The 16,162-nt window shown below is 50.2% G+C and overlaps 1 protein-coding gene across 1 annotated transcript in view; it reads right to left on the bottom strand.

Moving 5' to 3' along the window:
- Positions 1–16,162, bottom strand: part of LOC144488336 (uncharacterized) — an 82,309-nt gene that overhangs the window by 57,173 nt on the left and 8,974 nt on the right. The window contains exon 2 of the mRNA XM_078206386.1: positions 15,164–15,280. Within this exon, the coding sequence (XP_078062512.1) occupies positions 15,164–15,280 (117 nt within the window). The remainder of the gene's footprint in view (positions 1–15,163; positions 15,281–16,162) is intronic.

Raw genomic sequence — 16,162 nt, 5'->3', positions numbered from 1 at the left:
CACAATCCCACCCACACCCTATCCCCATAACCCCATGCATTTACGCTGCTCATCCACCTGACACTAGGGTCAATTTTAGAACAGCCAATCCACCCAACCAGCACATCTTTAGACTGTGGGAGGAAGCTGGAGCACCCGGAGGACACAGGCAGAATGTGCAGACTCCGCACAGACAAGAGACCCGAGGCCGGAATTGAACCCCGGTCCCTAGCGCTGTGAGGCAGCAGTGCTAACCCACTGTGCAAAGAAAGGACGTCCACCACTCCTCCGGGTGCTCCGGTTTCCTCCCACAGTCCGAAAGACGCGCTGGTTAGGGTGCATTGGGCCATGCCAAGTTGTCCCTCAGTGTAACCGAGCAGGCGCCGGAGTGTGGCGACTAGGGGATTTTCACAGTAACTTCACTGCAGCGTTAATGTAAGCCTACTTGTGACTAATGAATAAACTTTGCTTCGATCTCTACTTCATACTAACCCTGAGTGATTTACCAAACCGGTTAACGAGTTTGTTAATTGAGATGTGTGAAGCTGTGCAAGTTGTACAAACTGAACTTCACCTTGATTAACTACTCAGTCCCTTCTCACTCGAACATACATGGAGTGCACTCGGGGCTTCCTGTCAGTATTCCGAACTCGAATAGCTGCAGCGGTGACTCACTGAGCCCAAAGGTCATCCGAAGACTGCGAAAGAGCCAGGATCGGGGTTGGATGACATCTAGGAATTAACTTATTTTGACTTGATGAGTTAATCAAATCAGCAAGGGGTTAAGGAATCAGCAATGAGTTTATTAAGCATGAAATGAGTTTGTTAAACTAACAATGAGCTGATCAAACCAGTGATGAGTTTATTAAGCCAGCAATGAATTGACTAAATGAGCAATGAGTTGATTAGATGAGAAATGGGTTTATTAAGCAACAATGATGAGTTGATGGAATCAGTTGATGAAACAAGCAATGAAACAGCAATGAGTTAATCAAACCAGTGAGGAGTTTAACAAACTGACAATAAGTTTGTCAAACTAGCGATGAGTTTATCAGATTAGGAGTGTCAGTGTTACAATCCCAATAAAGGGAAGCTGCAGGAGCACCGACAGGATCCACGGCACACAACAACCCGACTGCCCTCCCAAAGAAAAATCCTCACCAACAGCAAAGAGGAAATGTGCAATGTGGACGGCACGGTGGCACAGTGGGTTAGCACTGCTGCCTCACAGCGCCAGGGACCCGGGTTCAATTCCAGCTTCGGGTGACTGTGTGGGGTTTGCATGTTCTCCCCGTGTCTGCGTGGGTTTCCTCCGGGTGCTCCGGTTTCCTCCCACGGTCCAAAGATGTGCAGGTTTGGTGGATTGGCCACGCTAAATTGCCCCTTAGTGTTCAAAGATGTGCGGGTTAGGTTGATTGGCCACGTTAAATTGCCCCTTAGTGTCAGGGTAGGGGGGGTGCTAGTGAAGATAAACACCGGGTATTATAGGAATAGAGCCTGGGTGGGATTGTGGCTGTTACAGACCCGATGGGTTGAATGGCCTCCTCCTGCACTGTGGGGATTCTATGATATTAGGAGAATTTTCTTCTCTTCTCTGCCATCTCAGGTGAAACCCCATGTCCAACTGTTCCAATGGAGAACTTTGAGATAGTCATGACTATTAGTCAACTGATAGTCATGGCTGGTGACAGTGGTGTCACAGATGGTACTGAGGCAAGGTTTTGTTCCCAGATGTCACTGGCGTACCTGGGCCTGGATGACCCCAGATCCAGAGCGCCCACTCCCATTTCCAACAAATCCCACTTCCGTTGATAGGAGAAAGGGAGTGATGTGTCTTGCACACGGGCAACGCCAAAACACAGCAGGACCATTTTGTGGAACAGTCAAGCTGCGAAGCTATCTAAAGTTACAATAGATTTTTGTTGTCATTAAGAGCTATCATTATATCACTATCAATGTTTGGCGGGTTTCTACAACCTATTATTATCCCAACGGAGGATTGCAAATTCACAGTTTGATCGACAGCTCAAAGAGATGATTAAATAATTAGCTGCCTTTAATGTGGGGTTATGAATACAATTGTTTGTTTTTATAATGGATTAGGTACTTGAAGGAATTTAAATGCTTTGAATGGACTTTCACGAATGGGAGTTTTTTTAATGTAGTGAAGCCTATAGCAGATATTTACAACCATATTTTATTTCATCTCTCTGATTGCAAGACCTTAAAGTCAGAGTTGGGGTTAATGGATTATTTTGTTTTAGCATTACTGAGCTCAGATTTTATCTGCCAGTTAACTCCAGCACAAGTGAGACGGATAGGTTTTGGTTGGCAAAGCTATTAAGGCTGAAGGGACTTCAGTTCATTTGTATTCTCATTGAATGATGGAACAGGTTGGAGGGGCTCAATGGCCTTCTTCTGTTGCGATGAATCTATGAACATACAAAATAGGAACAGAAATAGGCCATTCGGCCCCTTGAGTCTGCTCCGCCATTTGATAAGATCGTGGTTGATCTGTTTGTGTTTTGAATTTCACATTCCCATCTACCCCCCGACAGCTTTCAATTCCCTCACTTAACCAGAATCTATCTACCTCCGTCTTCAAAATATTCAATGACCCCCACCTCCATTGCCTTCTGAGGCAGAGAGTTCCAAGGTCGCACAACCCTCTGAGAGGAAACATTCTCCTCATCTCTGTCCAAAAGCGGCGACCCCTAATTTTAAAACTGTGCCCCCTAGTGCTGGCCTCACCCACAAGAGGAAACATCCTTTCCACGTCCACCTAGTCAAGACCATTTGGGGTCTTGTAGGCTTCAATCAAGTCACCCCTCACTCTTCTAAACTCCAATGGTAAGAAACCCAGCCTGTCCAACCTATCCACATCAGACAACCCGCTCATTCCAGGTATCAATCTAGCAAACCTCCTCGGACCTGCCACTCACATCCACAGGAACACGGTACAAGAGCGGTGACAGAGTTTCTGGGCCGGGTGTGGCAGCGGGCAGACACCACCGTGGCCTGGGCATCTGGTACCACCTTGCGGTTCAGGCGCCCTCCCACTGACGCCGGTGGAAGGGATGAGTTCTCGAAAGGACACTCGGTGAGAGAAAAGGAAGGAGAAAGCTATAGGCTGGGACTGAAATAGGGTGGATGGAATGGGAGGGGACCCATATGAAACATTGACACTAGTTGGGCAGAATGGCCTGTTCCTGTGCTGTATATTCTCTGTACCTCATACCATCCCCCTGAGCTGAAGAGCCTAGCCTTGTGTCCAAGAGCCTTTAGTGAGCAGCTATCAGTACTGCTTCAAGATGACACGGTGGCACGGTGGTTATCACTGCTGCCTCACAGCACCAAGGACCCGGGTTCGATTCCCGGCTTGGGTCACTGTCTGTGTGGAGTTTGCACGTTCTCCCCGTGTCTGCGTGGGTTTCCTCCGGGTGCTCCGGTTTCCTCCCACAGTCCGAAAGATGTGCGGATTAGGTGGATTGGCCATGCTAAAATTTTCCCTTAGTGTCGGGGGACTAGCTAGGGTTAATGCATGGCGTTACGGGGATAGGGCCTGGGTGGGATTGTGGTCAGTGCAGACTTGATGGGCCGAATGGCCTCCTTCTGCACTGAATGATTCTATGAATCTATCTATAATACCTGTATAAGTTGTCCCCTCAAGCTTACAAAATGGTTTTAATTTCCTCATCCGATTAGATTTTTACCGTGTGAATGTGTTATTTATTTGACTTTCAGTGCTGGGTGAAGTAACTGCGAAGGGGGGAGGGGGTGGGGCAGGGCGGGGTGTGTGCTGGTGGGAGCTGTTGTGGGGGTGGGGGCAGTGTCTGTCGAGGTTAATTTTGACTTTGGCACTACAACTGGTCACCTTCTATGAGGTCTCAGCAACGTGTCCCCAGCGATTGGGGCAGAACTGGGCTGAATGAAACAGGCAGTGCGTACTGACTCGTACGTACACAGTCAATTAAAGAAGATCGAGAGTCTCACTAGGTTTCTTTTCCCCTGGGGAGTTTGGAAGCAATTTGTCTTACTGATCTTGGTCATTGACAAAAAATCACTTGCTTTTTTTCCCCTAAATACTCAGATAACAAATTACATTGAAGTTACGTCGAACTTACAGAGCCATTCAGCCCCAACTGGTCCATCCATACCAGTGCTTAGGCTTCATGGAAGCATCCTCACACTTCTCTTCTTCTACCTGCCTCAACATATCATACAAGCAGGCCATTCGGCCCCTCGAGCCTGCTACACCACTCAATAAGATCTGATTGTGGCCTCAACTCCACTCTCCTATCCACCTTCCATACCCTCGGACTCCCTCGTCAATCAAGAATCCATCCAACTCAAGGGCATTTACAGTGGTCAATAAAATCTGGCTTAGCCAGTGATGAGGGTGCGCTGCGCCGGGAGCGGTGCTGATCTTGAGGGTGGAGCCTGACCCTCCCCTGTCAGTGCGGAGTCTGCACGTTCTCCCCGTGTCTGCGTGGGTTTCCTCCGTGTGCTCCAGTTTCCTCCCACTGTCCGAAAGACATGCTGGTTAGGTGCATTGGCCATGCTGAATTCTCCCTCAGTGTAAACAGGCGCCGGAGTGTGGCAACTAGGGGAATTTCACAGTAACTTCATTGCAGTGTTAATGTAAGCCTACTTGTGACACTAATAAATAAACTTAAACTTGACCTTGATGGTCTTATGCCATGATGTGGAGATGCCGGCGTTGGACTTAGGCTACCAAATAAACCTGTTGGACTTTAACCTGGTGTTGTGAGTCTTCTTACGGTCTTATGCCAGGCAGGGATGAATTGATTCAACCAGATGTCCAACTGGCTTTTTTTCCTCCTGTTTCAGAGCAACGAAATACCCAGTGTATATTTTATGTGTAACTGGCTTCTCCATCCCCATCCTTTTTAATCACAGAACAACCTGATCCTCTAAGACAGCAAGAGTCTATGTCGCTCGGCAGTACAGGACTTGAATATTGCAGAAAAGATACACATTGCTGAAACTTTTCATCTTGTACTCATCAGGACAAAAAAAGAATGCCAATTTTCAAACTATCGCAACAATTTACACTACAGGAGAACAGGATGCTGACTGGTTGGCAAGTAGATTCTGATTGGCTGAGGCATTACCATGGAGAATGCGATGGGGAACAATAGGCTCCTCAAGCTCCTGGGTAATTCAATAAAGGTGCAAGACTTGGACATATTCCTCTTGTTTGCAGAGAATGGATCCCTGCTTACGAAGGTACGCCCCTTCTAGCAAGCATATTTGAGCCACATTACACACTGAACTAATAAACATTGACAATATGTTTCTCTGTCCCAATTATGTCCTTATTCAGAAACATGGGATGCAAAAGTGACCTCTGATAATGATCTTACTGAGAAGCTTAACACCTGCAGTTACCGGAAATAGTCAAACTTAGTCGGGCAAAGAGGAGAAGGTGGATGTAGGAAGGCAGAAGAAGTGCCACAGGGGATTATCGGACGCAAGCCACCAATAGCCAACTTGAACACATGGCCCGAGGGATTGAAGGTTTTACAGGCCCCACCAGTTTCGGTTTTGGGGAGGAAAATAATCAGTCGTGGTTGATAATCCCTCCAAATCCAACCTGCCTCCCCCCTGCTCCAATCCCTGCACACCCCTCCTCTGCCAACCAGGCTCCTCAATCATCAACAAACCTGCTCTGACTTGGTTGGGCCTTGCGTACAAGCCTCCGGGGTTAGATCCAAACCCAATCTGAGACACCGGGAGAGTTGGACGGCTTCCACTTAGAGAGCCCAGGGCCTATCTGCCACGTCACGGCAAGGTTGCTGTGGAAATGGACCCCCTGGGCCAAGCTGGTGGCAGCTGTTCCTGTTTTCCTGGCCCTTTAGCATCTCCGATTAGCATACCCAGCCACAGGGATGCAGAAGCTGAATTTACCCTTTGGGGGGACAAGTGCAGGCTGGTATTTGAAGGATGGTGTCTTATTAAAATAAAACCAGATAATCGTGGCAGCGAAGGCCATGACAGGCCATTTTACTGAAGAGGATTGTCCACCCCACGTTTGGAGAAAAAATCCAGAGGGTAATAGAATATTCCAGAAACCGCCTCGCTTAAATAAACAGAATCGCACTGGACAGAGTGGCAGTCAAGTACAAGTTCTCTCAGGTGAAAACTGGAACTTTCTGGCCTTCTCCCAATCAATATTCCTCATTCCAGGCCCTGCAAAGAAAAGCCTCACAGCACTCCCCGTCTCGACTGAGTTAAGCCGATCCCAGTGGGAGCCACGCTGACGGAACTACAACCGGCCTCTGTATTCCTGGGTTGGAGAGAGAAATTATTGGGCATGGCTTCCCACCCCACCCCCACCCCTCCCCCCCTACCCCATTCCTGACTGTTACCCTGTGACTCCAGATGGGGGAATGGGAATGGGCGAACGGGATTGGGATCAGTGATGATCCACTCCGGGAGGGGCTTAGCCATGTGCCAGTCCAGGAGGGGGGGGGGGGGGAGAGAGGCAGTATTCACCTGAGGTAGTGGAAGCAGCTGCCCTCCCAATGCACAGGCGTACGCGGGCTATGGTAGATAGGGCATTCCGAGGGAGTGGCACTGACAGGGTTGAATGTCCCCCCCGGTTCTGGTTTGGAAGGCTTCCCGGCCGCACACTGCAGGCACGGGGTAGCTAATAGCAGTACACGGCTCTCAAATCCCTACACTGGGACATCCAGGGGACACAGTGGGAGTGCTGATGGAAATTTGGTGCTGACAGATAAACAAGAGCGGGGCGGGGGGAGGGATGGGGGGGGTCGGCAAGAAAGGAAGGGCGGATACGGGAGTTAGTGAGGAGAATGTCTTGTTGAAAGATTAACACGATGGGGGTGAGAAGGCAAACCAGAGCGAGCGTGGGGCATGGGGGGGCAGGGTGGCGGGTGCCAACAGTTTTTACCCAAAGAACAATGGGGGCAATTCTCAATTGTTCCTAATAAAATACTGCTCAAACATGCAATATTTTCTCACCCGCGTCAAATACATTCGTAACTGTTGGTAATAAGGCGCACTGTCAAAACGATTGGACAGAGATTGACTACAGTTCCAGCCTCGCCCGAGCAGGGAGTCAGGTCAGCACCTTTAGGGAGAGGGGGACAGTGCAGGGGTGGAGGGGGGGGGGTGGGTATGGAGGGAGGAGGCAGTGCGGAGAAAGGTGAAGGAGAGGGAGGGGTCTGTCCAATCAAAAATAGCGTCAAACTGCAGTGGGCGCAATGGGCCACCTTTGCATTCTGGACTATTCCATGAACAGATCGGTTGGGGGGCGGGGGGGGGAATCCTGACCGTTCCGGGGGGAGGGGGTGCGGTTGGGGGAATCAGTCCAACACATTGAATACAAGCATGCAACTCTATTCCAGTGTGTCACAAAAAAATAAACATACAAAACTGGAGAGGAGGGGGATGAGGAGAGGCAGGCAGGCAGAGGACAGGCGTGGACTGGAGACATTGCAGAGGAACCGCAGGAAGAAACTGGAGGAGGGAAAGGGATTCAAAAGAAACGGATTGTCAAAAAAAAAAAAAAATTGAATGGGAAACAAATAAAGACGGCATTTCTCCAGAGTAGATACGAGTTTCTTGTTTTCTGTGGATTTTTTTTGTGTGCGGTGCGGTCTTTGGTTTAATGTAAAGGACAAGCGACATGCAACTAATGGAGAAGGCTGCACATTGACAGGATTAATAGGCGAGGACAAACCTTCCTGCTGTGCACGCTCAGAAGAGTGTTTGAGATGGAGGTGCGCAGGTCCGAGTGTAAGAGAGGCTGGGAACACTGCCTCAGAAACACTCTCTCACAGCGGCCCCAACCAATCGGGAAAAAGAACAACAACAAAAAAAAACATAACTACTCACACACCCACCGAGAAGAGTCACGTGATTAAAGTCCAGCTGGCAGCTCTGAGGGACGACCCAGGGGTCCTGAGGGGGCAGCCACTTTGGGGAATGAGCCAAAACCCCCAACCCCGGACGGGACAGGGTTGTTTTCCTCAACTGTGCCGAGGTGCACCTCTCCCTTTTTATGTTCCCCTCCCACACACCAAACCCCCGTCCTGTCCTCCATTCCCATCCCTCCGCCCTCCATTCCACCGCCCCCCCCCCCTCCCCCACCAACCTCATCACATCCTCCCAAAGTCAAAACCCAAACTCTGTGACTGAGTGGGTGGGTGGGAAGACCTGACTTGAGATATCCACCAGTGTGGCTCACAGTCACGCACTGAGAGTAAAGTGAGGACAAATCAGGGACATTTTCTTCCCTTCCATCCCAACGAACTTTGCTCCAGTGGGAATGCCAAAAGACCAGGAATTGCACAGCCAATGGGTGGCCAGGTCAGCATTCCACAGCACCTTGTGATGGAACTGGATCTTTGTGAATGGAACTGGAACTTGATGGATGGAACTGGACTGTGTGGATGGAACTGGACCTTTGTGGATGGAACTAGACCTTTGTGGATGGAACTGGACCTTTGTGGATGGAACTGGACCTTTGTGGATGGAACTGGACCTTTGTGGATGGAACTGGACCTTTGTGGATGGAACTGGACCTTTGCGGATGGAACTGGACCTTGTGATGGAACTGGACCTTTGTGGATGGAACTGGACCTTTGCGGATGGAACTGGATCTTTGTGAATGGAACTGGACCTTTGCGGATGGAACTGGACCTTTGCGGATGGAACTGGACCTTTGCGGATGGAACTGGACCTTTGCGGATGGAACTGGACCTTTGCGGATGGAACTGGACCTTTGCGGATGGAACTGGACCTTTGCGGATGGGACTGGACCTTGTGATGGAACTGGACCTTTGCGGATGGAACTGGACCTTTGCGGATGGAACTGGACCTTTGCGGATGGAACTGGACCTTGTGATGGAACTGGACCTTTGCGGATGGAACTGGACCTTTGCGGATGGGACTGGACCTTTGCGGATGGAACTGGACCTTTGTGGATGGGACTGGACCTTTGCGGATGGGACTGGACCTTTGCGGATGGAACTGGACCTTGTGATGGAACTGGACCTTTGTGAATGGAACTGGACCTTTGTGGATGGGACTGGACCTTTGTGGATGGAACTGGACCTTTGCGGATGGGACTGGACCTTTGCGGATGGGACTGGACCTTTGCGGATGGAACTGGACCTTGTGATGGAACTGGACCTTTGCGGATGGAACTGGACCTTGTGATGGGACTGGACCTTTGCGGATGGAACTGGACCTTGTGATGGGACTGGACCTTTGCGGATGGGACTGGACCTTTGCGGATGGGACTGGACCTTGTGATGGAACTGGACCTTTGTGAATGGAACTGGACCTTGTGAATGGAACTGGACCTTTGTGAATGGAACTGGACCTTTGCGGATGGAACTGGACCTTTGCGGATGGGACTGGACCTTTGCGGATGGGACTGGACCTTTGCGGATGGGACTGGACCTTTGCGGATGGGACTGGACCTTTGCGGATGGAACTGGACCTTTGCGGATGGGACTGGACCTTTGCGGATGGGACTGGACCTTTGCGGATGGAACTGGACCTTGTGATGGAACTGGACCTTTGCGGATGGAACTGGACCTTTGCGGATGGGACTGGACCTTTGCGGATGGGACTGGACCTTTGCGGATGGGACTGGACCTTTGCGGATGGGACTGGACCTTTGCGGATGGGACTGGACCTTTGCGGATGGGACTGGACCTTTGTGGAAAATGCTTGAAAAAGTGTGGTAAAATAGACATAAAAGTAAGACTTTAAGGGAAGACCTTCCAAAGTGTTTTAATTTAATTCCACCGCAGTTTCATGCCAATTGATTAAAGGCCACCTCCAGAGCTTGATTAAAAACACTGGAGTAAAATGTCACCATGAGATTTTGTTTTCCACACCCCATCCCGGGAGGCTGGTTGGTTCGTCACGGAGCCGTGGAGATGAAGCTGCTGTAAGCTTTGAGAGGAAGAGCAGATTTATTTAAGGAGCGTTGCGGGGGTGGGAGGAAGCGGGATTAGTTTTTGGAAATGTCACAATAAAAAGAGGCCAGCACATCTTTAACGTGGGGAATAGCCACATCTATCCATCTATTCGTGACTTAGATCACCTGGTGGAAAGCCACCTAACTCAGTTTGCCAACGACACCAAATAGGTGACATGCTAAGTAGGGTAGATGGAAGCAAAAATTAACAAAGGGACATTAATAGACTAAACGCGTGGGCAAAGCTGTGGTAAACGCTTTTCAATCTAAGCACCCACCAACTCATAAGGTCAAGCAGACCATAGGTAAAGAGGGAGCTGTCCCTCTCTCTTTCTTCATCGTCCTAAGTGTGGACCCCGCCGCCAACCTTCCCACAACAGGAGTCAGACTGAGGCCCACCGTGATCGTTAATCAGGCCAGGGTGGAATTACCTCCGCTCGGTTTGACGGCTGCCGCAGAGGAAGAGCTCATTCCGCAGCAGAAGAGACAAAGATTTTTGCCGTTCCCTTCAGTCGGTCAGTGTTACGACGCAGACGACACTGGGTCCGAAGCCAAGGAGACAGAAATGAAGACAAAACTCGCCTTGATGTAGTTACAGCAAAGGTAGTCACTGCTGTTATGTAGGAAATGCAGCAGCCATTCTGTGCACAGCAAGCTCCCACAAGCAATCACATGATAAGAAACTGCCAATCATCTTGACAGATGTTGGCTTGAGGGATGAATATTGGCCCGAGGCACTGGGGGGGATCACACTCTTGCTCCTCTTCGAAATTGGACATGTCACATCGATCTGAGAGGGGTTGATGTCTGAGCTGATAAATGGCACCTCTGACAGTGCAGCACTCCCCCAGTCCTGCACTGGAGTATCTATCAGCCTGGACTTCCTGCTCAAGTCTCTGCCATGGGGCACGAGCCCCACAACCTCGCGACTCTGAGGACAGCATGAACGACCCACTGATACACGGCTCAGGGCCATGAGGAGTGTGGCTTCACCCGCCCGGCCGAAGGAAAGAGACTGGCGGATCTTCGCTGGATTACTTTGAAGTTCAGGCCAACAAGAGCAAGTGAAGAGCAGGAACCGCCTTTTCAAAGTGTCGGACAACAATGATAACAGCTTGATTCCTGACTTGTCACCGCGTTAGATGAAAAGGTTCAACTGGAGTTTGGGATTCACCCCACAATCAGGTGCTGTGACCAGGGGTCACGCAGTTCAAATCCCGACCTCAAGCGCAATCTGTACCCGGCAACTCAAACTGGTCAAATGCAGCAGCTTGCCAGGAGGACCCTCTGTACACTGGCACTGCACGCGAGGGGAGAAGGCGGGTAAGAGGCAATGGACTCCTGGCGGAACAACAAGACTTTTCGGGCAGTCGGCGATTAACAAACAAAATGGCTGCCCAATTCAAAATGGATGCCGTGGTTCAGAGACAAGCAAGAGTCGAGGGCGGAGATGCCCGAGGAGGGGGAAACTGTGCGCATCCCCTTCTCTCCTTCGCCCTACACGTCAGCATGTTGCCAGGGGAAGAGAGAGGCCAAGGGTAATAGAAGAGCAAAGATGGCATCAAACGTCCTGAAGAGTTCCAGTCAATAAACCAGGCTGGGTTTGCCGTGGTTCATGTGAGGGCTCCCACACCTCTGTTTTGATCATTCATCATCTCAGGTCGCCGTCGGTCTCGGGGGTGGGGGGAGGGGCGGGGGGGGGGGGAGTGGAGGTGGTCGAAGAGATGACGACGGGGGCGGGGGAGGGGGGGGGAGAGAAACGGAGGAGGCATGCATTCGTGCATCTAGGGGGCAGCCCCCCATGAGTGATTTTGCTTTCCGTAAGACATGTCTGCCTAACGCAGTGCATAGTGTAAATATTTGAGATGAACTGTAGCTAAGTCTCTCATTCAACCGAGCTTAAAACTGCCCAGAGACATTGTGCGAAACGGCTGCTTCACCTCAAGAGGCTAAGGAGAAATGGGATGAGAATTTTTGGGGGTGCGGTCATGAGCCCTCAATCTACTGAATATCGGTACCCAGAACACATCAGGCCCTGGCGCTGTCCTTCAAACCTGCCAGCCCGGGTCATCTCAATCTCCATTCAATTTTGGCTTATTGCAAAATCATTAACACCCACATAAACCTTTCTCTTTTTTTTTTGTAAATGGTTCAGTCATAGAATTGTCAAATGCTTCATTCCGATTTAATCCTTTCTTGAAAACAAAAAAAAAATGGCACCAAAAGCACTCTGATTAAACATTCGAAGCAATGTTAAGACAAACCTATCCGTACTCTGTGGCGCGAGGGGTGATGTGCCAGGTTAGCTGGTGAGGGGAAAGTGCGAGCAGTAGGAAAAGGGGGTGGGGTGGGCGGGGCGGGGGCAGAGCGAAAGGGAAAAAGAAGAGAAAGAGACAGATAGAGAGAGAGAGAGACAGGGTGGAGAGGGCCCAAGCAGGATTGGTGGGGTGGGGGTGGGGGGGGGGGGGGGGGGGGAGAGGGGGAATGGTGGAATGGAGGGATAGATGGGGAAGAAAGAGGTGGTGGGAGCAGTGTAGAGGCAGGGAGCAGGGAAGAAAGGAATAATGGGGTCAGAGAGGAGAAGGGGAAGGGAAGGGAGAGGACAAGGATACAGGGAGTTCTGGTAGTACAGAGCCTGAGTATTGCTGGAAAAAAAAGGGACATGTTGTCAAAGTTTTTCCCTTGCCACTCACCTGGACAGACGCAAGAATACCAAATTTCAAAGCGAACAACAATTTATACTGCATGATACAACTGTGCTAACTGGTTGGCAAGTGGACATTTGATTGGTTGAGGCGTTGCCACGGAGAATGCACCAAGGAACAGTTATCTCCCGAGCTTTTGTGTAAACCCAAAAAAGGCAAGTTGACTCTCTTTGGGCAAAACATTGTCCAGGAAATGTATCGTACTCAAACAGCCCGTGATTGCAAAATGCAGACCATAGTTTCCCACATTAGATGGGATTCCATGAGTGGGCAGCACTTACTGAACAATCTTGAGTGTGTTGAGAATTACACTAACAACCAATTTAAGATGATCAGTTGTGCTCGCAGTGTGACACACTTACGCTTGCTAGAAGCTACATATGTTCGTATGCCGGGCTCGGTTCCCTGTAGGCAGAAAGAACATGTCCAGGCATTGTGCGTTTTCAATTAAAAGCATAGGTGACAACTGTTCCCCGGTGCATTCTCCAATGGCAATGCCTCGATAGACTCCAGTCTCCAACCAAACCGTGTCCTCTTCTCATGCAAAATAAATGGTTGGTCCCTGTGAAATTTGATATTCCTGCATCTGTACTGATGAGTGCAAGGTGAAAAACTTCGACAGCATGAATCTTTTTTTCAGCAAGGAGGAAGGAGGAAAAGGAAGGACGTGAACGAGGAAGAGAAAGAACAGGAGTGGGGAAGAGTGGGGACAGATGGAGAAGAGAGAGAATGTAGACAGGACAGCAAGAAAGAGTGCGGAAGAAAAGAGGGAGAAGTGAGAGGAAAGTATGGAAGAGGAGGCAGATGGGGGTGAAGAGAGAGCGAGAAAGAGAGAACAAGAGAAAGAGAGGGAGAGAAAGAGAAAGGAAGGAGAAAAAGAGAGGAGGGAGAAAGAGAGATGAGGGAGAAAGAGAGAGGAGGGAGAGAGATAGGAGGGAGAAAGAGATAGGAGGGAGAAATAGAGAGATAGGAGGGAGAAAGAGAGAGATAGGAGGGAGAAAGAGAGAGATAGGAGGGAGAAAGAGAGAGATAGGAGGGAGAAAGAGAGATAGGAGGGAGAAAGAGAGAGATAGGAGGGAGAAAGAGAGAGATAGGAGGGAGAAAGAGAGAAAGAAAGGAGGGAGAAAGAGAGAGGAGGGAGAAAGAGAGGAGGAGAAAGAGAGATGGGGAGAAAGAGAGATGGGGAGAAAGAGGGGGAAGAAAAAGAGAGAGAAGGAGCGGGAGAGGGAGAAACAGAGAGAGGGGTAGAAAGAGAGAGAAAAAGAGAGGAAGAAAGAGAGAGAGAGAAAGAAATAGAGAGATAGAGAAAGAAAGAGAGGGAGAGAGAGAAAGAGCGAGGGAGGGAGAAAGAGAGAGAGAGGGAGAAAGAGAGAGAGGGAGAAAGAGAGAGAGGGAGAAAGAGAGCGGGAGGAGAAAGAGAGAGGGGGGAGAAAGAGAGAAAGAGAGGAGCAAGAGTGGGAGAAACAGAGAGAGGGGTAGAAAGAGAGAGAAAGAAATATATAGAGAGAGAGAGAGAGAATGAGAAAGAGGGAGAGAGAATGAGAAAGAGGGAGAAAGAGCGAGGGAGGGTGAAAGAGAGAGAGAGGAATAAAGAGAGAGGGAGAAAGAGAGAAAAAAGGAGTGAGAGAGGGAGAAAGAAAGAGAGAAAAAGAGAGGAAGAAAGAGAGAGAAAGAAATAGCGAGAAAGAGGGAGAAAGAGTGAGGGAGGGAGAAAGAGTGAGGGAGGGAGAAAGAGAGAGGGAGAAAGAGAGGGAGAAAGAGAGAGAGAAAGAGAGGGAAAGAGAAAGAAAGAGAAAGAGCAAGGGAGGGAGAAAGGGAGAAAGAGAGAGGGAGAAAGAGGGAAAGAGGGAGAAAGAGCGAGGGAGGAAGGGAGAGGGGGGAGGGGAACAGGCAAAGGACCCGTTTCTAATTTAAGGCACAAAGAATTGAGGAACTGGCAGCAATTCCAGAAGTAATAATTGCTTCCTCAAAACCTTTTCCCAATTGTTCTTAAGGAAAGATGTAGGATTGGATGGGGCCCTAATCCAGTAACTGGCCAATCACCACACTGAGCCTCACAATTAAAACCAGCACACAGAATTCCGGACCGGCAAATCCTTTGCAAGCAGCACATGTTTGCATGGAACGTAATTTTGGAACGACACCTCGACCCCTGGTGCTCCCTTTGGAAAGACAAGCGGCCGTCCTCGTGCCCAATACCCTCCTTCGTTATGGTACAGATGCTGAGGGGGCTTGTCTTAACTACAGCCTCCCCTGCTACCGTGCCCCCAGGCCAGCTCTGCATACAAGATTCGGATATCCCTCCCCAGCCCACCCCTAACCTCTGACCTCACCACCCCTCCCCCACCCCCCGCCAACCCATCCCCCCTCCACCCTCCACCCCAGGCGAGGAGCAAGGAACCAACAGAGACCCGACAAGAGAGAGAGAAAGAGAAAGAGAGAGAGAGAGAGAGACGATGGACAGCTGCAGCCACACAGAATACCGACAGAGCTTTACCTGCCCCTACATTCTGAGGGTATGCCATGTAGCCGCCTCTTCCACGGGCGCCCCTACCTGAGCCTCGCGCTGCTGCCGCCGCTGCTGCTACTGGACCGTAGGCCGCTGCTGGGAAGCCTGGGGAAGAAACAAGAGGAGGATGTGTAAATCCGCCTTAGACAACAGCTCATCCGGCACAGGAGGAGGCCACTCGGCCCATTGTCCCTGTGCTGGCTCTCTGAAAGAGCTATCCAATTCGTCCCACAACCCCTTGCTGGAAAAAAGAAACATGCTGTCGAAGCTTTTCACTCACCAGGACAGACACAAGAATACCAAATTTCAAAGGGAGCAATTTGCACTGCATGATCAAAGAGTGCTGATTGGTTGGCAAGCGGACTCTTGATTGGTTGAGGCATTGCCAGGGAGGGCGGCACGGTAGCACAGTGGTTAGCACTGCTGCTTCACAGCTCCAGGGTCCCGGGTTCGATTCCCGGCTCGGGTCACTGTCTGTGTGGAGTTTGCACATTCTCCTCGTGTCTGCGTGGGTTTCCTCCGGGTGCTCCGGTTTCCTCCCACAGTCCAAAGATGTGCGGGTTAGGTTGATTGGCCAGGTTAAAAATTGCCCCTTAGAGTCCTGGGATGCGTAGGTTAGAGGGATTAGCGGGTAAATATGTGGGAGTAGGGCCTGGGTGGGATTGTGGTCGGTGCAGACTCGATGGGCCGAATGGCCTCCTTCTGCACTGTAGGGTGTCTATGTCTATGAATGCACCAACAAACCGTTATCCCCCCCAGTTTTTGTGTGAGCCCAAAAAAGGCAAGTTGACTCTGATCGATCAAAACATTGCCGGGGTAGTGCACCGTACTCAAACAGCCCCTAGTTGTAAACCGCCGGACGTACTATCCCACATAGGATGTGATCCCATGATTAGACAGCAACTTCTCTTCCACCCTGGGTCTCGTTTATCAACTACCTTCAATCTCTGTCCTCTGATAGCCAACCCTCCTACTCTGCAGCATCTA

The sequence above is a fragment of the Mustelus asterias genome, unplaced genomic scaffold, assembly GCF_964213995.1.
Source record: "Mustelus asterias unplaced genomic scaffold, sMusAst1.hap1.1 HAP1_SCAFFOLD_1473, whole genome shotgun sequence".
Taxonomy (NCBI): Eukaryota; Metazoa; Chordata; class Chondrichthyes; order Carcharhiniformes; family Triakidae; genus Mustelus; species Mustelus asterias.
This window is presented reverse-complemented; position numbering and strand designations above follow the sequence as displayed.